At 38.0% G+C, this 26,488-nt stretch overlaps 1 protein-coding gene across 8 annotated transcripts in view; it reads right to left on the minus strand.

Moving 5' to 3' along the window:
* Positions 1-26,488, minus strand: part of eya1 (EYA transcriptional coactivator and phosphatase 1) — a 49,669-nt gene that overhangs the window by 4,327 nt on the left and 18,854 nt on the right. For all 8 annotated transcript variants that reach the window (XM_060861973.1, XM_060861980.1, XM_060861972.1 and 5 more), the window contains 10 exons: positions 25,569-25,651; positions 23,688-23,874; positions 22,126-22,268; positions 21,607-21,690; positions 15,625-15,714; positions 2,675-2,733; positions 2,328-2,488; positions 2,016-2,130; positions 1,698-1,819; positions 919-1,019 (listed from right to left, as the gene is read on the minus strand). In XM_060861973.1, coding sequence (XP_060717956.1) covers positions 919-1,019; positions 1,698-1,819; positions 2,016-2,130; positions 2,328-2,488; positions 2,675-2,733; positions 15,625-15,714; positions 21,607-21,690; positions 22,126-22,268; positions 23,688-23,874; positions 25,569-25,651 — 1,145 coding nt within the window. The remainder of the gene's footprint in view (positions 1-918; positions 1,020-1,697; positions 1,820-2,015; positions 2,131-2,327; positions 2,489-2,674; positions 2,734-15,624; positions 15,715-21,606; positions 21,691-22,125; positions 22,269-23,687; positions 23,875-25,568; positions 25,652-26,488) is intronic.

A 26,488-nucleotide genomic window follows, 5' to 3' on the forward strand; every position in this document is an offset into this window, starting at 1 on the left:
TTCTTCACCTCATTGGAATATTAACCAGATGGGGGATTGTTTTTGTGGACTCTTTAAGGGATAAAAGAGGAGAGAAATAAGGTCAAAACTGTCTTGTCTGTTATCTAAAACAATGGCAAATGAAGAGCGAATCATTGGCAGTGTTTAACCACAGGTGTACAGGTTGGTCATTAAACTCTTATGAGAGATGCCGTGTCAACATCCACGTTCTTCGCATCTCGAATTGACAACATGCAACAAAATACTTTCCAGGATATAATACAGAAGTGTGTCACGTCCTGGATCTGTTTCGTATCTGTCAGGGAAATGTGTTTGTTCCCTCAGGTAATAAATTAGCTAATGAATATCTTCATCTTTTGCGGTCGATGGTTAGAGCATTGAGTTTACATGGAAAAAGTTGGCAGAAGCTCAGCACACAAAGGGCTTTTAGACAGTCAGCAGGTAACATAAATCCTTCAAATCCTCCTTTGAACAGCGCAGATGAGAGCAACTACAAGACCCGGCTGCTACTGCGCCGTGTCGTACAACACATCAAAAGGCTTTGGCAGCCAAGCCGTTCCCTCATCTTCAACCCACAGAAGAAAAACATCCCACATTTCATCAAACAAAGATGTAAGCTTCTTAAACGCGTGCTCTGTTTATGCGCAGCTCTCTCGATCATGCCTGAAAGGACTTGTCTAGCGTTACATGCATTCATGCTGCTTCGGCTCAGCTCAGCAATGTATAATTATGCCATCTCGCCCCCTTTTTACACTTGAGCTGTCAGTGCTGATTCAATTGTGGAAGCTATTTTCTCATTGCGCCAATGGGCTTTTTGGGAATAAATGGACAAAAGTGAAGGGGGGGTGGGGGTTGTGCAGGGGAGTGGGATGAGATGAGATGAGTCAGGCAGGGTCGAGGGAAGGGTTTCTCATTTACCTTTTTGGAGCTCTGCTCCTCTTCTACTCCGTCTCCCACCACCACGTAAACAACTTTCCTCCCGAATCTCTGAATTACTCGCTCGAAGCAGCTCTCTTTGCCTGCGGAGAACAGAAACAGGTTTAGTGCTTCCAAACGCGTCCAAGAGCCAGCCTTTTGTGAGAGCTCTCTAAATACGCAATAAGTTACACAAAATTACCCAGTGTAAACACTTAGCCGTAGCTTGGGGGATTCGATAAGATCAATGCCCAGATAAAAGCGGCCTGAAAAGCATTAAGTGTGTCTTTCTCCTCCCTAAACCTGGGACAAATGGAGTTTAACGAGCTAAATCAGCCTCACATGCTAATGCCAGAGTTTTAGGGAGGCATGCAGCCCGCAACCAGAACCGTCTCTGTGTGTGCAGTGATGGCCTGAAAAAGCCATGGACTCCATGCTTAGAGTTTATTTTGCATTTGAAGAAGCGGAGGCAGGAGTGGAGGGGGCGAGGGGGCAAAAATGTTCGTGTGGAATGACATAAATTTGCCGAAGTGGTTTCATATGCAGGCCTGAAAAAAAAAAAAAAAAAAAGAGAGGCCCAGCTCAGGCCCAGCTCCAAGAAAATGATCCTAGCCTGATTAGGCCTTTTCCTTAGAAACCAACATCAAACCTCTTGTGTGTCCGCCCCCTTCTGCAGCCTAAACCAATCATGTGCAATGCGTCTCCTGATGTCTACACATAACAACATAATATCCTGATTGTTCTGCCCACAGGAAGCCGCAGGTAGAGGAGCTATCACTCACCTATTTTTGTAGCGCTATAAATATTCTCGATTGGAAAAACTATTCCCAGTCCGTAGAGCAGCACTTTCGCGAGGGCAGGGATGAGCTGTGTTGTGGTCACTAAGATGTTCACACAATTTGACCTGGAATTGCAGTAAAAAGAACAGATAGAATGATTTTTTTTGGACTTTGTTTGAAACGACTTGTTAATCTCGTCACCATGATTGACTCTTTAAAATATGTGCCAAATTCCCAAGTTTTGGAACATACAATATAGACTCCAGGACTATTCTGTAATTTTTAGATTCATGGATCTGCTCTCTAAATAATTTTCCTTACCTTGAGTGGATTAATGTTAGTGCTTTCAGTGCCAGTGTTAACCAGGAATCTGTCAAAGCTTCAATTTCTGCTCGCAGTTGCAGCCAGGCCTCCCTTTTGGCTGGACCCAACAGTCCTGAAAACCAACAGAAAGACTTGTTTGAGTTGGCTCGTTTTTGCAAACAACTCCAGAAATTTCAAAATTTAGCCCCAACCCAAGTTGTAGGCTTGGTGGAAAAACCTCAGAGTGTTTTTGTTGACACACATTTCCATTCCCCTTTTCCCTCCTTCCAACCCAGCAATTTGCCTGAGCGTTTTTTATTGCGGAATTACCTCCGACGTTGTTTTTGTAGGTGGTGTAAATTTCTTTTACTCGTCTGTAGCGGAAGGCCAGCTTTCTCATCCAGTCCACTCCTCCTCTCACACCGGTCGCCAAACACAGGTTGGCACTGGTGGCGGCGGCATGGAAGCCGTCCGTGCTGAAGTTATATGTGCTAAAAAACAGCGAACGAGAAAGAGATTAGATTCAGACTGTAGTGGTAACTTTCCAACTTGCACCAAATGTACTTGATGAGTCTTGGTGTATGAAGTGTCAAGTACTAAAGAATTGGATGTGTATGAACAAGATTTTCAAGGACAAGCTATATAAATGTCGTATTTGAACACCATGCTAGCTTTACCTCAAATCCTGTCCGTTGTCGTCAGAGGAAACGTCGTCAATGTGGACTTGATCACACTCCTGTAGATAAAAAAAAAAACAGAGGACAATCCGAATTAAAGTAGGCCGATTTGATTAATGGCTTACACGTGTGAAACTGGGTGCGATTTGGCAGCTCGGATCCATGTGAAGTGAGTAATGTCAACAACTGTGGAATTCCCATTTTTGAAACCTAGAGCTCAGGGCGGAAAGCAGAAATCATGGCCTGAAACCACTTCCAGGCTCGAACAGGCCCCCACCTGGTCGATCTTAATAAAAATAAACACAATCAACAGGGGACCGAGGGTGTAGCCACTTGGGCACTAGTACTAGAGGGAAGAGCTTAATGCTTTTTCATCTATTGCTAGATAAACATCAGCTGGGTTGAGATCGCTGATGCTTCAAAAACACTTAGAGATTTGTTTGTTTGCCATATATCTGTTTGTAGAATTCTTTTTGGCTGGCTGAGTTAACAAGCTTTAAAAAGCAGTCATATATAAGTTACTCAGGATTTTGAGGTTCTTAATTAACTTTAATGATGCAATGGGGTGTCTTTTCATTTCTGATAAAAAGGATCCTGCATAATTTATGAAATTATACAAAAAAAAACTGTGTTGAGACTTCATTAGAAATTAATCAATTTATTCAATCTATTTAATAATAAAAAAAGCTTTGCGGATTTTCTAAAACTTTTTAATATGCATGGCCTCCTTTGAAAAACAGTCATGCCTTTAAAAAATCACTAATTCAGCAACATGATCTAAGCTAACCAGCTTCCTAGAGGATTAACAACAGACTAAATAGGGAAAATAGTGGTTTGTGACATGGGCACATGATTAAGTTGATGTTAAATGAGCAAATTAAACTGAAAATATTCAAAATATTAAGTTATAAAACCAAGCTGCATCTTTTTTTATTTTAGTAATAAACATTTAACATGTCTGGTTATTTTTCAGTCCCTTTATTGTCCGCAGCAAAAACGCTTGCTTCGTTGAAGGCCAATGCCTAAATGAAGAGGTATCTTGCAGGATAACGAGCGCATCCGTGCTCCTTTCGTTTTCTTGGAGAGGCCGGCAAGTTCCTCAGCTCCAAAATGACACTAACGCAAACCAGACTTTCTGTTAAATGTAACATACTAGAAAAATTGAACCTGATGCTAACCGCCAATGAAATTATGACCTCTGATTGCTGCCGAGCCACACACCAGCATGGCCCAAGGCGTGTTTCTGCAGAGTGCAGACTGAAAATCTGTTATTAGTTTTCCATTTATAGGCGTCCCCAAACCCCCTGCTCAACCCCACCACCTCCACCACCACCAACCCACCCAACTCCTCGACTCTTCCACTTGGAAGAGTTGTGAATGTTTGGGAGTTCTGCCTTTAAGTTAGCATCCAACATATTTTAGATGGGTTGGAACAACCGGATTGCAACATTCAGATGCATTAGAGGATGAAAACAGAGACGCTAAAATAAATCCAAGAGCTAAATTGAGGCCAGGCTAACTTTTATATTCTTGTTCAATGTTTGATAATTACCTCTTTGAGTGATCAGCTGAATGTGAAGAACAGTTTTTTGCTGTTTGGTTGGAGATTTGTAAATTTCTTTTTTCTTTTTTTTTGAAAACATTCCTTTCAGATGTTCAATTAAGTTGCATCTGTTAAGACACCAAAGAACACATGAACAAAAGGACTTCCTTGTTTTAACTCGATCCAAACCTGGCCAAATGCTGACGTTACTGCATTCCTGACTAATGCTAGAGCAGTCTAAGGGTAAAAGGGGCTTTAGACCGTAAACCTTTTTTATTTTACTGGTTCCCCTCTGAACAAATTTTTCATCTCCCTGGATTTGTGGGGGGGCGATGTGTGGAGAAACTCGAACCAGCTGTTCTTTAACAGAATTAAAATCTTGACCCCGAGAACCTTTGCTCTAATGCAGCCCTTCTCTCCCGGCGAGGCTCCAGATCCAAAGAGGAAAAGACTTTGACCCAGTGGCCTTCTGCTCCTCTCTAGGGTTCTGTGGACTCAGATAAGGGGAGGAGGCATGGTAGATGGAGGGAGCGAGGTAGTGACAGAGGGAGGGGTGACCTCACATGGAGATTTTAATGCATTATGGGTGCAGAAGATGGACTGCCTAGGAGAGCTGCTCAAGCTCTTTGTGTAATCTGTTTTAGAAAGGGATCCTTAATACTCACAAAGTACCAATTTGTCACTGGGAGAAACAGCAGTGTTGGACAGGCTAAAATCATTACAAGGATAAAAAGAAAAAAGTATAGTCCTTGGTTACATGTAGCAAAAAAGTGCTAGAATATCCAAGTAGCATGATGGTAGGTTGAAATCAGGATTCATCTCATGATAAAACTAGCAATTGTGTTAATACAAAGTCGACTAGTCGATATCCGAAATGCCAGCTAGCTCAAACACAATCTTATTTTGATAACATTCACTTCCACTGAGCAATCTGAACGAGTGTCAATAAAATACATTTCATCTATCAGCCGATGTCACTGCAGGCTTACACAGCCTGAGTTTATTTATTTTGCCTCTACCACAATTAAATGTTGCATTGCCGACTGCCAGACCTCCACGAAAAGAAAAAAGAAGGGGAGGAAAATAAAAAAGCAAAGAACGCTGCAACCTCCGACAATCACCACACACAGCAGGATTTCCCATAAACTACTTGACTGCTGAGCGTCTTACAGAAACTCACGAGACTCATTATTGGTCCTTCTTAAGCACTCGTAAACACTGTTAAGCCTAAATGAGCAGGAATGGATGAGCGGTAAGTGCTTTAACAGGCCGTGGTGCACATTTAGTACTGAAGCAGAGGCACAGGAATTCTGGACACACACACATACACACACATACACACACACACACACACACACACACTTGTTAACATTTTAATAATACTTCAGAGCATAGCCAGTTGTCGGGGGATGTACACTTGGATCATTCCTGTGATACTGTCATGTGATAAACAAGAAAAATAAAACTATGGCTATAACTGAAAAAATAAATAAATAAATAAATAATCTTCCTGTCTTTTAAGCAATTGCATAACAGTCTTGAAATATTTCTGTCAATAATATAACAAATTACCTTCTATCACATTTGTAGCTAGCTGTTTAGCATAGCCATTAAATTGGAACTGGCTTCTGCCAAGACTAGCATGTTATTCTTTTATTTTATTCTGTATTTTGGAATTTGTTCAAAAAATAAGAGTCATTGAGTTTAAAGCTACAGAATGATATATATATATATATATATATATATATATATATATATATATATATATATATATATATATATATATATACAAGATACTAGATATTCACTTCTTACTCAAGGAATATATGAAGCTAACTTTGAAGCTAGCTAGCTAGTTAGATACTGAGGTGATTTGTTGGGTTTGGGTTGTTATTTACCACAGTTTTTTGTCTATTTGTTTACACAGTTGTTATTTACAAGATGCATAGTGATTTGTATAAGGTAAAAAAAATATTTACTTTCAATCTACTTTAGTAACGATATATCTAATTTGAAAGAGTGTTGTTAATTTTTCTAATACAGGTTCAGCAGGAAGTTCAATTACCCACAAAATATATCTATACACTTAGCTGAGATTATGATTCATTATATATGGTTCTATTAAAAATAGCAAGCTTGTAAGAAAATAGGAAATCCTGTAAATAGTTACTTTGCTACACTGTGTGAACATGAATACCCTCACTGGTTTCTTTATATTGCACACCAGCTAACTCTAAACAGCTAATCATGCTGTAACAGCTTTGTGATGCCTAAAACCACGCAGATGCAGATCAAGAGTTATTAAGACATTAAGATGATTATTAGCTTATTATTCATGTTTAAACAGAATGGTACAAAAAACATCTAACGAGCAGCAGCTCGGTTGTTAATCAGAGAGGTAAGATAGTAAAGTTAGCATCAAAGAACCGTGCATGCTGAGATACTAGAATTCCTGTCCTTCCTCCTGCGAGCTGACAGGAAAGTTAACATGGAAGTACTGTGCATTCTGAGATGCTTCTCTGCTCACCGTGTTTGTAAAGAGTGATTATTTGAGAAATAAATTTTGAGTTAGTTGGTGTTAGGTATAGGTTTAATTATGCTCCAGAATTAAATCTAAAGAGCTTTGTGTCAGTTATAAATTCTACCATGCTGCCCCTGTGTCTCATTTTATGTCTTTAGCCACCAAAAGAGAAGACATTTTAGAGTAAACCGCACGTATGTAGAAAAATCTAAAAATCTCATCAAGATGGTGAGATAGCAAAGGCAATAAAAGTGCAAATTGAATCGCTGCTCTTGCTGTGTCCTCGACTCTTCCTTTGCTGAGCAGCAATCTTCACATACCCTACAATCACCCCTAACTCACTCCACATGTTCCTACTGTAGACTGTACAGAGATCCTCGTCTACGCTCCATACATAATTACTTCCTAAGCAAACAATTTGTCTTACTGTTTAATTCATCACATTTTCCCCTCATCTTGTTAATTTTCAAGCGTCCATCTGACAAGGCCTTGTCCTAACAGCCAGAGATGACAGAATGAAAAATCGCACACTTTAAACACAGGACCTCAAACAAAACTAAAACATAAGCACCTAAAAAAATCACCTCCTCACTGTTTCTCACCCAGAGAGTGTTTTTTTTTTCTTCTTCTTCTTTCAGTTCACTGTCTGAAAAAGCTTTTTTACTTTCAGAGTGGCTATCAGAGGCTCCTTTGTTCCTCTGTCGTCTGTCATTAAGCAATCAGGCCGATTCTTCCTGTTGGCCAGAGGAAGGACTTTTGCTACTGACGGCTCAGTGGAGAGCTGCAGTATGTCAAAAAAGAAGAAAATGATTATTTCAAACTACAAAAACCTGGCTTTTCCCTCTCGTCCTAGAAACATCCGTATTGCATTACTCTAGCTGGCTTGCCTCCATTTTTCCTTGTTTTTTTCTTCCCCACACAGGAGGAAAAGGACCCAAACCAGACGAGAGTCTTAGTCGAGGACGATGATGCTTATGCCTTATATAAACACAACGGCACATGCCACTCGTGACACGTATCTTTATTTCTTTAATTGTACATTTAGGTTGTTTTTCCTTATCTGATGGGAATTTAGTTTGGCTCAGAGCACCAAGAGATATTTAGTTATTCGGTTTACAATGATGATGAATTGGAATCTGATTCAATGATTCTCTAGATTCAGATTCACCTCTATCAAAAAGATACAGCAGGTGTGCTTAATCTATTTTTACTGTATCTATATATTTTTGTTTGTATTCATATATATGTGTGTGTGTGTGTGTGTGTGTGTGTGTGTGTGCCCATGCGTGTGTGTGTTATGTGTATTTTCTGCAGATTATGTCTATATTTCTTCCTCTGACTGGGATTTATGTTTGCACTCTTTACCTGAAGAGTCAAGTTTCCGGTTCTGTGATTCATTTCAGTGACATGAGTCAGGAAATCATATCGTGTTCCCTGTATTTATAAAGATTCTGATTCTGAATCCAATATGCTTTATATTTCTAGTTTCTAATTATAACTGTTGAAATCCTTACTGGATTTTCCCTGCATAACTGGGATTCATAATGAGAGCATGAAGAAGTATTTCAATATGTTATATACTGATTCTGATTCAAAATCACTGATGCAGAATGCCTCATTTTATTTGTATTTGATTGACATGATTTTTTTTAATTGTGCTCCAAATTAATTCCAAACTTTTTTTTTGTCTTTATTTACTCCTGACTCAAATGATTCACAACTGAACTTGATTCTTTTACCGATTCAGAATTTAATCTTGATTCAGATCCTGATATATTCCTCTTGTAACTCATTATGACAGACTCAATTTCACAGTTATGATTCTGGTTGTCTCTACAATGTATTGTGTACGTATTTGTTACACAAATTTCGATTTCTATTTAGTCTGAATTTCTAAAGTTTGATTCTGATTCCTCTTCAAATTCTATCTGTTCTCTCAGACTCAGGTGAGCGAGCTAAGTAACAAAAGCACAGTGTGAGCGATTACGGCCATCATCACGGCATTCCTCTGAGTCTACAAGCTCGGCCCATGTGAAAAAGCCCGAGCCACGGTTCGCAGGTTCTCAATGCCGCTACTCCATTCGCAAAGTCTGTCATCTCTAAGGGGGGGTCGTGACCCCGAAATTTAGCTTTAGCAACCCATCACCCCACCTACCCTGACTGCTGATGGGGCAAGATGAGAGAGAAAAAGAAAGAGAGAGAGAGAGAGAGAGAGAGAGAGAGCTTACCTGTGGGTCAGATAGAGGATATAAAGAACAAAGGAAGTTCTTCAGACCCACTTCATTCCAATCCACAATTCATGCTTGAATAGTCACGGAATTTAAACACACACCAGCACAAATACACAAAACAACTCAGTGGAAACGCAGGTATCATGATATTGACTGTTTTTTGCACGTTAAATATGGAGGAAAAACCCTCAGTCAGGACAAAGTGGAAACGCAGAAATTTATCATAGAGTTGGTTATAAAAGAATTTTGCTAAGAGTAGCAAGAGAACATGCTGTAAAAGAAGGAGTAAAAAAACACGACCTTGAAATAAACATGAACAACTCTCCTCTAAATCCAATATTAGAGCTTTTATTAACTTTTTAAATTACTTCCACAATAAGAACATATTAATTATTATATCATTTCTTGCAAATAAGCTGTCCTTTCTTATTGCCATCATTTGGCATGGAGTTGTTAGTAATGCTATGTTTTCCTGTCAACCCTGTAGTGTTATCCATCTGTGATGATGTGGTACGGGTAGTGTGTGTGTGTCTCTGTGTGTGTGTGTGTGTGTGTGTGTGTGTGTGTGGAGGAGGGGGACATGTTGAGAGAAGATAGACAGGGCTGCCTTTTGAAGGCTCTACTTTCTCTCTTTAGTTCTTCCAACAGACCCATGAGGGCTGCCGTGTCTAGACACAAAAAAACACACATTAAAATCCGCAGAGTCAAATCCAGCGCCTAAACACACACACACACACACACACACACACATCCACACACACACACACACACACACACACACGCACACGCACACACACACGCACACACACTCTGAGTGCAGGGAAAGTTATGATAATGACTTATTTCACTTTCAAAAGAGTTGCTCCTCTATTTTGATAAGCTTGGAGGAGTTTGTGGAATTATAGGGGAACGTTAGGATGCAGAGCAGGTCATGAAGAGGTTCGGCAAAACCATAGAAATGCATTTACCGGTTCAGACGCTCAGAAGCTTGACCCACAAAATAGAGAGAAGCACTTCAAAAATGTAAAAAGAAACTAAATAATTCATAATTATCAATATGGAAATAATAATAAGCATTCTTAGCATTAAATAATAAACCAAAAATCCAAAAAAGTGTCTGTTTTTAACAATGTGTGAGAAATACCTCAGAGGAATGTGTTCAGTTAAATAATAATAATAATAATAATAATAATAATAATAATAATAATAATAATAATAAAGCAAGAATCAAATAATAAACCTTTTTAACACCTTTTATTGATGTTGATAAGTTGCCTGTATTCAGTTTTAATCCATTAAACTAATGAATGTAAGTAACCCAAGTGAAAGTAATAATAATAATAATAATAATAATAACAATAATAATAATAATAATAATAATAATAATAATAATAATAATAATAATAAAGTGCTTCATTTCTACTACAGTAACAATCAACCCATTTGAAATGTTCTTTATCTGAACTGCTGTGTTAAGCTAAAAAAGTCATAGCTTTGCCATGTCATCACGCTCTTCCCTAGTGTGTGTGTGTGTGTGTGTGTGTGTGTGTGTGTGTGTGTGTGTGTGTGTGTGTGTGTGTGTGTGTGTGTTTAATTTAAACCCTGCCCAGCTCAGGCAGGGAACTCTGTTCTACAGGCGGTCTCAGAGAGCAAGAAAGGCAAAATAGATGCAGACTAAACTCAAAACCACACACACAAACACACACGCACACACACACAAGGAGACACGCAGACACCCAAAGTGGAATGCTTTTATCTCAGCACACACTCACTTCACTCTCGGTAGACCACGGGACACGTTATGAAGAAGCAAGATTGCGTTAGAAAAATGCACAGGTTTGTGTAAGTATCTAAAAGGTGATCGATGATCGATACTCCAGAAAACACACAAATATGCAACTCAGTTTGTAACTCATTGTTTCACAGGTTTCTTTCTTGTAAATTATATTATTGTCTAATTGTTTAAATATCCCAGTTTTAGGCACAGTTTTTAATTACACCTCCTGACCTTATATTACTTTTAAATAACTCTTTCAGCAGTTTTAAAATAATTATTAGACCACAATGACTCCTGTAGTGTTGTTCATGTATTTGTCGGGTTTGGTCTTGATATATCTATTTCCTCCAAACATCTTTCTTCAAGAATAAAATACAGAATATTGTACATCCAATCAATAAACAGATCACGTTGCTGATGAGTGTTTTATGGATTCATCCTGTCTTTGTAAAATATTAATAATTAAGTGGCCAAAAAAAGGATCCATTTCTCTGCACACTTTATTATCTTATGGCTTATAGAGTGACATCAATATGCTGAGGGATTATGTTGATTCAGTGACCTGTGTGAGTGTGTGTGTGTGTGTGTGTGTGTGTGTGTGTGTGTGTGTGTGTGTGTGTAACTGATACACACTGACCAGCTCGGTATGCTCTCTTTCTTTTTATTTCTTTTCTCTGCATCTTTACTTTAGCAATAGATAGACATATAAATACACACAGACACACACTTTTGTAAGGAAGTCTCACACACTCACACGCATAGAGGCAACCGTCAACAGTCTATCTATCTTTCTATCTGTCTATCTGTCAGACTATCTCCCTTTATTTTTACGGAGTGTCTCTGCATTTCACCAAACCAGGCAAGCTTAAAAGAGCTTTCCAAAAAAGTGTCATATTAGCAAAGAAAGACTACCCGCTTATGTCTCCATACAACATTGTACAATTTCTCATTTATTCCTCGTATTTATTTCCGTTACAGCTAACCTTTTGCACTTTTATACAAAACTTGTCTCACCCATAACGATCCATAACTATTATAGATAATACACAGATTATAATATTCACTGATTTAATCTATAATGTCAGTAAAACTATTCTAAAAGCTATTCTGCTCCTGAAATCATGACTTAAATTTTTACTGAAGGGTCGACATTTTGTTCGTATCAAAATAATTTATACCAGAAACTATTTCCACCACTCAGTGTTAACAAAACATACTGCAACTTCTTAAAAGTCATAAAAGTCCATTAGTTCTGGAATATTATATTCCTCTGCAGCATATCCTTAATGCTTTGGGTATTCTGAGTAATACACACTTTTGTGTGTGTGTGCGCGTGTGTGTGAGTACAGTATGTGTGTGTGTGTGTGTGGTAGCAGTGGGGTTTCCCTTTATGGCTCTGACTAAATTAGATATAGCATACGCATTTGGACAGAGCCATAAATACAGACCTGCTGTGGTGTTGTTTACACTAAAGGAGTGTGTTCACTTGTGTTTAGTCGAAGCCTGTAAATATGGAACCGACCCACCAAAGACATGCAGTGCTCACCGCAAAAGAACATCGTCATTCAAATAGGGTCGAATTTTATTTATTAATTTTATTTTTTTTAGAAAATATCACTCATTTTACTCTGTTTTGGAGAAACTGCCCTCATGCTGTTCTAGTTTTTAAGAGAACCATCCTTGGCTTTAGACCTGTCAGAATGAGCTGTAATAATTCCCTCGTTGAGATAAAGCAGAGCGACGGAACTATGCGACATTCGAACCCATTTTTTATACGAGGCTCCATTGCTCGAGCTGCCAATTCATCCGCGGGCACATGAAACAGAAATCACAATACGGGACAGATGTTAAAGCCACATTGAAGCTTTTTGTCACAGCCTCATTTTCGTACTTCTCAGAAAACGGCACGGCCGTGTCTATTAAACTAAAGCGCAGTTTGCTCGATCCGATGTGGCCGAACATGCTGGAATATTTAACAGCCAATTGCTGCCCATTAACTTTGATCGCACGACTGTGACTCGGCTGTCTCGGGCAGCACAAACATTTTCTTTCTGTCCGCTCGTTTTTTTTTCCCTCCTCGTCCGAAAAGGTCGGTGACTAATGAAACTTGGCAGCTCACTTCACACTTAAGTATCAAACAAAACATTTCCTCTCTTGCAGGGTCAGACGCGAGCAGGACGTGAAGGAAAAGCTTGTGGGTCAGCGGTGTTGGATTAGAGAGAGAGAGAGAGAGAGAGAGAGAGAGCTGGGCTTTGGTTAGGTTGGGTTTGTGCAAGTCTTGAATGAGAAATAAGAAATGACATTTTGAATAAGAAGTGGCCATTGTGTGATGTGTTAATAGTCGCTTTAATTATGTGCTAAAGGCCAACCAGAAAGAACAGGGGTAACAAATTTCAAAATTTCCTGGTTCCTCCAATTCCTAAGAGTACATCATTTAACATTAAATAAACTTAAATTTTATTGTTGTAGTTAAATTTGTAATACACTGTTCACATGTTGGGGGGCACGGTGGCTTAGTGGTTAGCACGTTTGCCTCACACCTCCAGGGTTGGGGGTTCGATTCCCGCCTCTGCCTTGTGTGTGTGGAGTTTGCATGTTTTCCCCGTGCCTCGGGGGTTTCCTCCGGGTACTCCGGTTTCCTCCCCCGGTCCAAAGACATGCATGGTAGGTTGATTGGCATCTCTGAAAAATTGTCCGTAGTGTTTGATTGTGTGAGTGAATGAGAGTGTGTGTGTGTGTGTGTGTGCCCTGCGATGGGATGGCACTCCGTCCAGGGTGTATCCTGCCTTGATGCCCAATGACGCCTGAGATAGGCACAGGCTCCCCGTGACCCAAGATCACTTTTGTTAATGTTTAAAAAATGTTTATATTTATGTTAATACTTTTTTATTTTTTACCATTTTATTCAACATAAAGGACTGACATTTAGTTTTGCTGTACCCTGTGCATTAACAATAAAGAATCTATCATTAGCTAGCTAGCTAACATAATGCTACATCCCAACACAGTCATATGTCCAGCTTGTTTGTTTTCGAGGTATTCACAACTTTATTTGGTTGGGAAGGTTTTAAATTATTATATATTTACATAATAAACACAACATGGCTGGTTGTCCACTTTGTATAGCAATCATTGCTAAGTATATTGACTGCAATTTTAGTCATACAGAATATTTTCTTAGTAATCAAGTAAGAACTCATTGAAAACATGATAATTTTTGCAGATTTGTCTTGTTTATGTGGTCACTGTGCCCTTTCATTGTCCAAACAGTTGTATCTCATTAGTCTTAGTCATTGTCTTCATTACTTATAGCTTATAATCAGTGTCCAAATTTCCAAGTTGCCTAGAAACAATCGTATTGTGTCTTGAACAACCTGAACGACAAGACGTTGGTTTAGCTTTCCATGTTGAAGCACCAAAAAAATCCCTCACTAGCAGTGTCTAATATGCCTGCTACGTAGCTTAAGTTATCTAAGTGTTTCTGTGAGAGTCTGACTGACTCGAAGGACAAATTTTGAAGTTTTTGTAGCTTAAAAAAAATGATGTAATCGCTAAAAAAGTCTAAAAATACCTAGACGTAAGCTAACACTCTTACCATGCAACCAATTGAAGGCAAATTTGACCCAGCCAGTCGAGGTTTTACCCCTCACTGGGTAAAGCAGACAGACACCCGTGCAGTAATTGCCCCTGGGGGCAGATTTTACACTGATCTGCATGAACCAGAAGAATGGGGGTCGCCCCAAACCATGACCAAGAGGAGTGAATAGCATCACAGCATGACACATAGACACTCCGAGTACATAGAGAAACACTAGACACTGACAAATTGCCCTGGGTGGAGGGGGGAGGGGCAAAAAGGGGCAAAAGTGGTCTTGGTGTGGATTGAACAGAGAGACTGACAGGACATGTAAAATTCATCATGTCCCTCGGGCTCTGAGGTCATACATCACGGCTGTGGAACTTTTCTGCCATTAAACGCTTGTTGCTGCTAAGCTTCATAATGGAACTTGAACACTATGTTGTGACTTATCTCGTATGTGTGTTCATAATGAGTCGTACCCTTAATGTAACATATACAGTCTGTTGTGACTTATCTTCAATCTCGGGATTGAGCTTTACATGTTATGATAAGCAAAGTACGCTAAGATTAGCGCAGAATTAGGGGGAGTTTTGAGAGGCAGGAAACACAAGCTGCCATTTTACTCTCCCTGGACTGAACTCACTCATAAAGTGACATACACATAGGTTTGCCAGGGTTTACACCAAACTGAGCGAGCTTTGGAACAAGGTTGTGGTAGACAAGATCTTCTTTTAAAGTAAAAAGCCTAAGCTAAACAACATAAAACTATATTTACACTCTTCTGTTAGAGACTGGCAGTAGTTTTATGCTATTTAGCCACAGGTCCTTTTAGCACTGGGCAACAAGAGTCACCCGTTTTCCCTTGAAATTAAGTCAAATGAGTTGCTTTAGACTAACACTAAGTCATAATATAACAACTTTTACTTCCAGACTAGGCATCAAGAAAACATGCTGAGGGAATGTTTTGCTTAGAAGGCAACAACATTTACTTTCTCTCACAGAAAGTCAGCGTAGGTGGTTCTGTTCTATTATTTCTTTTACCAAGTTAAAGCAAATTTCATCTAAACAAGCTAAAAGAATATCCAAACACAACTACATTTCCTTCAAAAGGAGCCAGAAAAGGTTCTCTGGATCCACACCTTGACTTTCACTACTCAAGACAGGCCTGTTTAAAATGTTCTCATTACAGGTCCAAACACATTCTTAACATCAAATTTAAATTAAAATAAGGATGAATGCCAGACAAATTATTGATTTCAAAAGAAACCAGCTCAAAAAAAACTTGCTTGAGCACTTACTTCTAAGTCATTGAAGAATAAATGCGTGTCTGCTAAATTGAAGATCATCTCCTCCATTCTGAGTCCCAATGACACAGACGTTGGTGGATCCTGGAAAACATGAAACATTGAATGATTAGTTAAATAACAAAATAAAATTGATGAAACATTATGCAAACAATTATACAGGATTCACCTGCAAATCTCAGCGAACACAAAATTCCATATATGGAAATGTAGGCGTTATAGTAAGTCCATATATGGAAATATAGGCATTATAGTGACTCCATATATGGAAATATAGGCATTATAGTGAGTCCATATATGAAAATGTAGGTGTTACATAGATCTTTTCACACTGCACTTAACCCTGGGTTGCCATCATTCTTAACACTGTTTGTAATGGTATTGGAACATTTCGCACTTGTAATTTAAAAGCAGGATTAGCATTGCTTTTTACCAGGAGTTATGAAACTTTGCTCAGATGCAGGGTTAGAATAGCTTTTTCAATGTCAACCTCGCATTGTGGTGCCAAACATATACAGTGTGAAACAATGCGGAGTAACAATGTTTTGACTAGATGCTTAGCAACAGTCATCCAACATAAGAAACACAAAAACGTCTCAGGTTTGAATGTGTGAAAATCCTTACTGAGTACTTATATGGAAATGTAGGCATCTTATTAATTACATAGAGTATATAGAACTGTCGGTGTCAAAATAAGTCCATATATGGAAACGGATGTGTCATATTTTGTCCATATGTCAAAATGTAGATGTCACAATAAGTCCATAGATGAAAATGCAGATGTCAAAATGATGTCCATATACGGAGTTGTAGATGATCCATCAAGTCCATTTTTGGAAATGTATTTGTGGCATCAGGTCTGTTTTAAGGAACTTTGTATTGCATCGATCACATCAATGGAAATAGAAGAGGCCTTGAAATTTTTAAGCCCAAGTCTTTAACATATTTTCTTATCTACCTAACTGGCATAAACTAAATTTTTGATGTCACAAATTCAGGATCTGCTCCAGGAATGCTCCATGCTAATACTAGACATTTCACAAAAAAACTCAGATTTACACCCATTCATGGATTTAACTAGCTCAGACTGTAAGCCCATTCAGGTGAACTGAAGCCCATTCTGCTATCATAAACACATAATTCCTCACATGCTTTAGTTTCTGCATCATTATTATCTCATTATTAAGCCATAAAAACTCCATTTACAATCTTCCCTGGACAGGACTCCGGTTTAATCTACACTTGAATGCATTTGGAGATTCTCAGACACAACAGAGTTGAGAAAAAAAATGGAAAAAGTGACACACACACCCCCCCATGTTGAAGCTTTAACTTAATATCCCTAATATTATCAAGAGGCAAAATGCCAAAGGAAATGTTTCTCTTATTTATTTATTTATTTATTTTATTTTATTTAAACATCGATGGATGGATGGATAAACATCAGACTTCAAGATATCCCTTCAGTTAACATTGATTAACAGAATTAAAGTGAACAGCGTGCGTCTGTCTCATAAAACAGACAGCAATAGAATAATATAATTGATCCCCAGTTCATCTGCTTTATATCTGTATCTGTGTCGGTTCTTCCTAAATGTTTCATTTGTTTTAAGTGTGGTAATTGAATTTGGGAATTGAATTTTGAGCTTTGAAGTCGTTGCAATTCTTATTAAATGCGGATTCAGACAATGAATAAATCAATTCCTTTTAAATGTTTTTCTTATTATTGTTGTTGTCATCGTAGTTCACACTGGGCTTCATGTTCCTAATCTCTGAGCTCTTTATTAAAAGAGAGGGAGTGAGAGGAGAGCAGGTGAAGGAGAGGATTTGTTCCTCTGTGTGTGTGTGTGTGTGTGTGTGTGTGAGAGAGAGAGAGAGAGAGAGAGAGAGAGAGAGTCTGTGTTCAGCAGTGGGGATTAAACGTAAAGCTACCTGAAGAATCACCTGAGCTTTTCTCCTGATTGCGTGTCACACTCAACAATAAAAATGATTTAAGTGCAGAAAAACCACACACAGAGTCAGTTCCGCATTTCATCTTCATTAATTAACCTATTATTGAGCCTCTTGCTCAAATTAAAAAGAATATATCTCAAAAACTACAAGGTGTATTTGAAGAATTCTAGTTAGAATGTCAGAAGGTCTGAATAAGAGAGGATTGAACACAGCAAAAAAAAAATTAAACATTAATAAATGGTATTTAATAAAAGTGTTTTTTACTTATGGTTCTATGAGTCTTGGTCACAAGAGTGCTCATCCTTATATCGTTGAAATCTACAGAATCTAGTTTTGTTTGTAACGTGTAATGGCTGATTGCTTGGGTCAATTTTGTTGCGTGTGCAATGTTTATGCATTTTTTTCTGTCTGTTAGTTTAGCCGCTTGGAAATGGTCTTTGTAGACTTATAGCTTCTTCCCGAACTTCTGCTATACTGCATGTGTAGATACATTCAGGCTTTGTATGCTTAAAAAAGGATTTATACGTTCTGTCCTGGTTTTTGTCTATTTTCTGGCTTATTTTTCAGAAAAAGAAACTAACCAAAAGTTCTATGAATTATGAAGTTTTCTTCATTAAATAAATAAATGAATAAGAAACAACAAAAAACTTCCTCCTTTTTTTTTTCTAAAGCCACGAGTATTCTTTCTAGAGTCATGAGACTTTCTCTGATGTCAGTGTCCATACGTTTTCCAACAGATTTGTCTGAATTTTCATATTTTCTATGTCTGCTGTACCGTGATCCTCATAAGAACCACGTTAATAAGGCTAATTTAGAAAAAAGGTCGGATTAATGTTTGATTGAATAAAACTAGTTCTTGTATTTAACCAGTGTAAGAGTTTTGAGGTGTGATGCAAAGAAAGAGTAAACTTGTTACACAGTTTATCTGCCATCTGTCCATCGCAAAAATGAACCAAAAGCAGAAATAAAAATGAAAGCAAACAAACCCTACTGTAACACAATAAGCCTTCTTATTGTTTGTGTCTGGAAAATTGAATTGTCTTGAAACGTCTATAAAAGGAAAGTCTTTATAGCTCACTTTAAACCACGGTGACGGTTGTGTGCTCAGACACTAATATACATGTACACACACATACGGTATAATATTTGAATACATTTGGATACGTCCATGTTGCTATAATATCTATTTATGAGCCCGCTACTCATCGCCTTCGTGAATCCCGTCTGCGTTTTGCATCCGACAGTTAATAAAAACGAGTTTGGTGCTGAGAGGAATGTAAAGTGCATTTCTGCGGCGCGGTGAATCCCCTCCAATTAAATCGAGACAATCATTCAACAGAAGGAGTTAAGAATACAAGGAGGCCAAAAGGTCAAAAGGCTCTGCTTCTGTCAGTGCTCCACCTGTTTTTAGCCATCAGCCATCATCAGCAGGGCGCCAAATAACCACCCTCCCCCCACCCCCAACACCACCGCACAGCCTCACACACACACACACACACACACACACACACACACATAGAGGCACACCCTAAAATCCTGATGGTCACACAGCTGGTCTCAGCCATCAGCTTTATGGAAGTGAGCTGCCTTTATGCCAATTAGGATAACTGATAACCACAGCAGTGCACTTTTCCAATACAGCTCTATTTATAGTGTGCCTTCAGCAGGGGGAAAAAAAACACACTTTCTTTACCTCTTTGCTTCCATTGTAGCTCTGTTCCAGCTCTGTTAACTTAAATTCCATCCATCTCCATCGTTCTATAATATAATCAATATTTCCAATACGACACCCGTTTCTCATAGGCATTCATCGCCGAGAGAAACGTTTCTGTTCGACGTCTTTTCTCATCTCATCTGTATTTCATAGCATGATTTATTTAAACGACTGGAAATATTTAGAGAACTTGACTGTTGGAAAGCTGCAGCACTTTTTCTGCAGTGCAGTTAGAAAGGGGCTTATGACTTAAACCTGGAGGTTTCTTTTAGGTTCTTTTGCTTCTTCTGTTCTTACGAAACATTGTAGATTAACCAAAATATTCATCTCATAATTAGTAATATTAGATATATTTAAAAAGCAAAAAAAAAACAATTCTGTTTATTCTTTCTATTATGAATACATTAACACAAAAATCCAACACATTCAATGGCTCTCAGATTTCTTCTGGTTTTTTTATCATCAATAACACAGACTTCAGTGTGTGTAATCATTACACTGTAAAGCAAGTCATTATTTTATTTTATTTTAGTACTATTTGAGTGACATTGAGGTTTTGTAAGATTACTGGTAGTGGGTTAATACCGTTAGAATGTTTGTGAGAATTGTGATGTTTACACTAAAGACGTGATATGTGTAATTTGTTTAAGTTTGTGTCATGAGACTTTGTGAGAGCAATGCAGTGTGTGCAGAATGTTTGAAAGTGTACGAGAGAGAGAGAGAGAGAGAGAGAGAGAGAGAGAGAGAGAGCGAGAGAGAGCCTAGACTGCTGAGGCCCTTTCAGCTCCATGTACAAGGCAATACAGCATCTTTAAATGGTATATTGGTATGGTCATGGTAATAAACCTACTTTCAACTGCAGAAAGAGAGGACTGTGTGTGTGTATGTGTGTGTAGTGTGTTTGAAGCCCAGAGGCTCACTTTTTTCCCAGCATGCACAGCAAAGACAAAGTAAATAAACAGAGTTAAGGGTCGAGGGGCAAAGCTCTCTAGGCTCTAAAACAAAACACTGCAGCCATCAAACACCCCGCAGCAGGAACAAAGAGAGCAAAACGACTCCATCAACACACACACATATATATATACGCACACGCACATACACACAGCTACACAACACCATCATTAGAACCAACTCTATTCCTCTCAATCTGCAGAAAGTCAGTCCAAGTCAAATAAACTCAGGCGATCATCAGTAAGCCTTGAGAATCAGTCCAAATAATCCAAACTCCAGCATTTTATTCACAATACTTCTATTAAATATTAAATATTAAACCATGATGTCAGCCCAGGCTGTTTTATAAGGTACCAGAAACAGCTCTCTGGCTGACACAACTCTATGTTTATTAGCATCTGGAACGTCCGTCCAACATTATTCTTCAGCTCCATGATGTTTCTACCTTTACACAGTCTCATGACCATAACACAACTCTGCTCCATGTAGCCATCTGTCTATTTCACAATCCCGGAAAGTACCAGGCTAATCTCGCTAAGAGCGGAAGGTTTGGAAAGCACTTCATTAAACTAACAATGAAGTATTTTTGAAGGACAGGAAAGCGAAAGAAAAAAAACGCTTAAGAAGTGTGAAGTGACATTCTCAGTGCAACTGTTTTGCGGTCACATATTTCAGACAGCTGCAGGCCAAATCGCATTCCTCTCAGGCCTCGTCGGGCCGATTAAAAAAGGAAACAATTAGTCAAACTGGTCTTGGAACGATGCAACAAATTCACTAAATATGATGGGATTCATGGCTTCAGTGTATCTTTTTTTGAAGAGGATGGTATTTACTATTGGGTAGCATTAGAGCAGCTTGTTCAATGAAGGAAACTTCTGGAATTTTGTTTTAAGTTCTCTTCAGTATTTTATCAAAACAATGTAGAAACAGTTGTTTTTTCTAATCTCTACAAAATGCCATAAAAATAAAACTATGCAGATTTCAATCCTGACCATTTTCGTGACATCTCAAGTACTTGCTTGTGATTAACTGTCAAAAATGAAACTCACAGCTAGAAATGAAGCTTTATAGCAGATTTCAATCATCTGACATTTTGTGACGCACCAGTACTTGCTTCTGATTGGTGGATCAAGTCAAACAATGTAATCAAATAAATCAGACTGCAACTTTGCAACAGGTTTCGAATAACTGTCCAGTTTTGTGACATCACAAGTACACAAGTTTCTGTTTGGTGTATTAAGGCATGAGTGTAACAAAGCTTGAAATGAACATTTATAGCAGATTTCAATCATGTAAAATTTGGTGACATCACAATTACTTGATTTTTTTAACCTTACATTCATTTTCGAATCACTCACCCGTCCGTATCTGTTGGCGTAAGACCCCGTGAGCAAGGAATGGAAAATGATAATCGTTTCGTCCAAATCCCAAATGAACACGCGCTGGAAGTGAACGGAGAAGGAGAACATTAAATCAATGACGTGTGCAAACTGAGACGCTTGTCAATAAAGAGGGCACTGGGGTTTAAGGGCCAAGGGAGAAGGTGGCATGGGTGGAAATGGAAAAAAATGTAACCTCTTAGTTCCTGCATTAACACGATCGATAATGTCCAACTAATTAAGCAAGATATGTTAACATTCTGGGGGATATGAAATCAATAATGTGATGCACCTTTAAATTTTATGTTAAATATATAAATATACAAAGTTTAGAAAATACACAGCATTAACAATAATGCTACAATTTCTATAATTAACAAAAACATTGTTTTCTTGTCGATTTTTTTAATTATTACTCATGCATGACATTTTTGTGAACGATTTGAGTTAATTCCTGGGTGAAATTTACTGGAAGCAGAAAGTATGTTTGCACAGTACCTCAAGGTCAGAGTCCGGCGGTGGAGACGGATTATTGTTCCTTCTTCCTCTACCACGTGACTTTCCATCCGAGGCTCGACGCAATCGATCCGAATCTGAATCTTTAATGGGGGTTGATGGACTGTGGATTGTACTGTACTCTCCTGCAGGAAGACACAAAAAAGTGTATTAAAAGAAGAAGAAAAAAGGCTTTCACCTTCAAAACCCGAACAACATGCAGCTGAATCCGTTTATCTGATCCTCTTACACCCCTGATACCGTTTATTCAACACTAATGGTTTCAAAGTCTGGATGAAGGTCTGGAGTGTCCTGCTTCGGCCTGAATGTTCTGATCATGGCAATATTACTTGTTTAAACTTTTTACTGAAAGTGGAATTATAGAAAACTAATTAATGTGAATCATGTTATGTATATATACAGTAACATGTTTTATTCTTTAGGTGAGATAATATAGTTTTATGATGAAAATCTTCTGGAGATAGACCTGTGACTAACAGTGTACTTTGTCACTTACTATTAAAATGTACTATGTTCTGCTTGTGTCAGCAAGAGCTTAAAATGGAGTCATGTAAACAGAATCCTTTAACAGTGATAGCTTAAGTTAATAACCATAATGACGTCTTTCTGTTCGTTAGCATGTTTCGTTTACATATCAACATTGAACCAAGTGTATTTGGAGCTGTATCATCAATTTTTGACTTTTATACACTTCGGTAGCTAGTACTTACTGCTATTAGATTGTATTCATTCTAGATTCTACGAATGATCTCAAATAGCTCCTAATTTAGCTTAAAATCTTCTAACTAGGAATCTTATCGCAACTCTGAACAAGGAAAATACAACAACCTTTATCTTAGAGAGGAGGCGGGGCTGAACCCAATGATAAGGTACGACTGTGATTGGTTGTCCAATAAAAAAAATAGAAGCTCTTTTAAAATCTGGTCTTCACTTTGTCTCTATGTTAAGATATTCAAGACTATATCGTATAGGGATTACGTTCGTGACTGATCATATTAGAGATGCACTAACATCTGTATGTTATAAATGTAATAAATTTAATGTAAATGTAAATGTAAACATCTCCGACACAGCACAGAAATGCCATAGCGCCAAATTATATCATTTTTGCTGCTATGGAATTTCGACTCTGTTTTGAAGATGTTAACATATATTTAAATGTCACAATAGGTATATATATATATTGGGGGTGACTTTTAGTTGTAACAGTGGTCACACTTTGAGGTTGAAACAAAATGTCTGCCAGAAATTTAACGCCTTAACCTTTAACACATGACCAAAGAATTCTTTTATGATGTGACATTGGTACCTGAGGAAACAAAATCAAGATAGCAGTATAACAATGAAAAAAGCATAAGAACTATATCAATAGTCATTATTTAATGACTATCTGGGGCAAATAGTCAATAGTAACTTTTAAAAGAAATGCTTTTTCTAATTGGAATTTATCTTCTCCAGTCCTTTGTTTGATGCACATCCTATGAATACCATAGCTGAAACTCATGAGCTTATTTATTAGCAGCCAGTTGATGCTAGCATGTCACCTGCTGGTTGGTCGTTCAGAGCCTGGCTGGTGATGGCGGACGGTGGCTCCTGCAGCGTGTATGTGGCCGTGGTGGACGGCGTTGTAGGACTCGTGTTGTTGCTGGTCATGTAGGGCAATGTGTACGGGCTGCTGTTGTAATACTGCGTGTACTGACTCTGGCCAAATGCAGGGTATGATGGGTAATCCTACACACACAAACACATCAAGTCTGTGTAAACTTGTGTACTGTGTCATTTTATAACAGAATATTTAACAATGCCAGTATTATAATGTAACTAGTTTATTCACTTAAGATATCCGGAATAATATATAGAATATTGATATTAATATTGAATCCAGGTATTAGCTACAGTTACTGTTAGCTTCTGTAAGTGGTAGCTACTACTATTGTAAGCTTTATTAAGTGTTAACTACTATTAGTGTTAGTTATTGTAAGTGTTAGCTACTATTACTAATAGCTACTCTAAGTGTTGTCATCTACTACTTATACTTACTGTAATTTGGAAGTGTTAGCTACTACTACTGTTATCTATGGTAAGTACTAGCTGCTATTACTGTAAGCTACTGTAAGTGCTAGCTACTATTACTGTTAGAAAATATAAGTTCTAAGTGTTAGCTCCTTTTATTGTTAGTTACTCTATTCTATAAGGTTTAGCTACAATTACAGTTTGCTCATTTGAAGTATGTGTTAGCAACTATTATATTTCAGCTAATCTAAGTTATAAGTCTTAACCTCAATAGTAGCTAGTATAACAGATATAATAAGTCAACATAAGTGCTATTAATGCTAGCTACAGTTCTAAGTGTTAGTCAATGTTATTATGTCTTAGTTATTATTAACTGCTTTCAGCTACAGGGATTTGCTTGTTTGTGTGTGTGTTTGTGTGTAAAAGGTTATGCTAACATTTCTACACAGAAAATCATCTAATGTCTACTCCACAATCCACAGAAATATGAACTCTATTCATATACCAATGTACTTTATATTTATAGCAGACACACACTTGCTGGATGGCTGTAATGCGATACATGATTGAAGCACTCTACAAACACAGCTACTTCCTCACATTATATGTAAACGTGAACACATGTCTGTCATGTGCTACATCTGGGAAGCGATCTGTCTTTTGTCTTGTCTTTTGCCCTCGTGGTGTAAGGCATATGTGAGAATATCACAGAGGTAATCCTTTCTCTGCAGCAGGCTAGACATTTTGGAGCAATTCCTATCATGTGGATGAAATTTAAGGACACACATGTTTCAGTAACGTTCCAAAAATACGGTTTGCACATGCTGTCGGGTAACAACCGATGCTAACCTAACCTTTAAAGAAGATACGCTATCATTTCGCTGTTTATGACGGAAAAAAATAAGGTTAAAGCTGTTTGGTATCGGTGTTGTGTAGCCTTCTGGTGTGCTCATATATTAGGAAGAACATGAGATTTTTTTTTCACGTTAGAAATGTTAGCCGTATAGCTGCAGCACAAAGGGTAAATCTTTTAATACCTGTGTTTTGTGCATTCTAGCTGGCATGAGTATAAATCTATTAGGGCTGACTTGAGTCTTGTAAAAAGCTTGTAAGTATACAGATGGTTTATAAAAGTTTCCAGCAATCCAATTTGGGTTAAGTTAGATTCACTGGCTGAGTCTAAAAGATAAAGGAAATCTGTTTACATCAGTGAAAGTAGTAAAAAATTCGACCTTAGCTACCCGGCGCGATGTGCACTGTCGGGTTCATATCATGTGAATAATATGCAAGCGTACATGTGTTTTGTAAAGGCTTCCATATGCAGACATGCAGTGGCTTTGTATAGGCTAAGCTAAGTGCTAAAGGACATACATTTATAACAGTTGAGGCAAGGGAAAGTGGATTATAGCTACCTGTTGTGTGTTGTTAAATCCAGTCGAGTTTGTGAGGGAATTGCTTCCTGCGTACAGTCCTGATGTCGTTGTAAAACTGCCTCCTGGAAGAGCAGGACACATAACCGTGACTTTGTGCTTGTGCATGCATGTGTTTTACACATTTATAGTCAACATGGATTTTGGCGAAGCATCAACTAAAGAAAAAGTTTCATTTTTTATATAATATTATATTCCAAAACTAAACCTTCATGATGCCGTCCCTTGAATCTTTTAAAACTGCGGTCAGTGTTTTTGACAGCTCTTAGCTTTAAATCAGATATATAACCCTTTCCCCCAGTGCTTTCCACTAAGCCATGCCCCAAAAACCTGGCAACCTACAACACCAGAATGATAACATCTGTATCTTTTTCTCTATCTGTTTAATGCTCCAAATATCCGGCTCTGTATTTGGAGTGAAGTCTGAAGCGGATGTGGCCTAAACCTGTCACTCTAAACCTGTTGTACTCTTATTCTCAATCATTTTCCATTTAAGTATTTACTTGATCTAAATAAGGTATTTGTAATAACATATCTCTAAGAGACAGGTTACATGAATGCAATCCCAGACAAATAGTCCAGAATGGATGGATTTTGGTGACACATTTGTTTTTCTATAAGTTTAAGAACTTAGACTGTCACAGAAACCACATTTAGTAAGTTGATATCTAATCTGAGGAAATGTGAGGAAATCCTGTATATTGTAAGTGTATTTTTTAACTAAAAAAAAAAAATTAATTTGTCGTGTGTTAATTTATCTGTCCTTCACATCCTACAAGCAAATAAATTCCCTGATGATAAGGTCACATGACCAGATATTAACACTGAGCATGTGAGTCACTTTTTGGTTAAAATTCCACATCCGTTACACTACAACTGTACAAGCAACAGATAAACTGCTA

The sequence above is a fragment of the Tachysurus vachellii genome, chromosome 25 (genome assembly GCF_030014155.1).
Source record: "Tachysurus vachellii isolate PV-2020 chromosome 25, HZAU_Pvac_v1, whole genome shotgun sequence".
NCBI classification, from domain to species: Eukaryota; Metazoa; Chordata; class Actinopteri; order Siluriformes; family Bagridae; genus Tachysurus; species Tachysurus vachellii.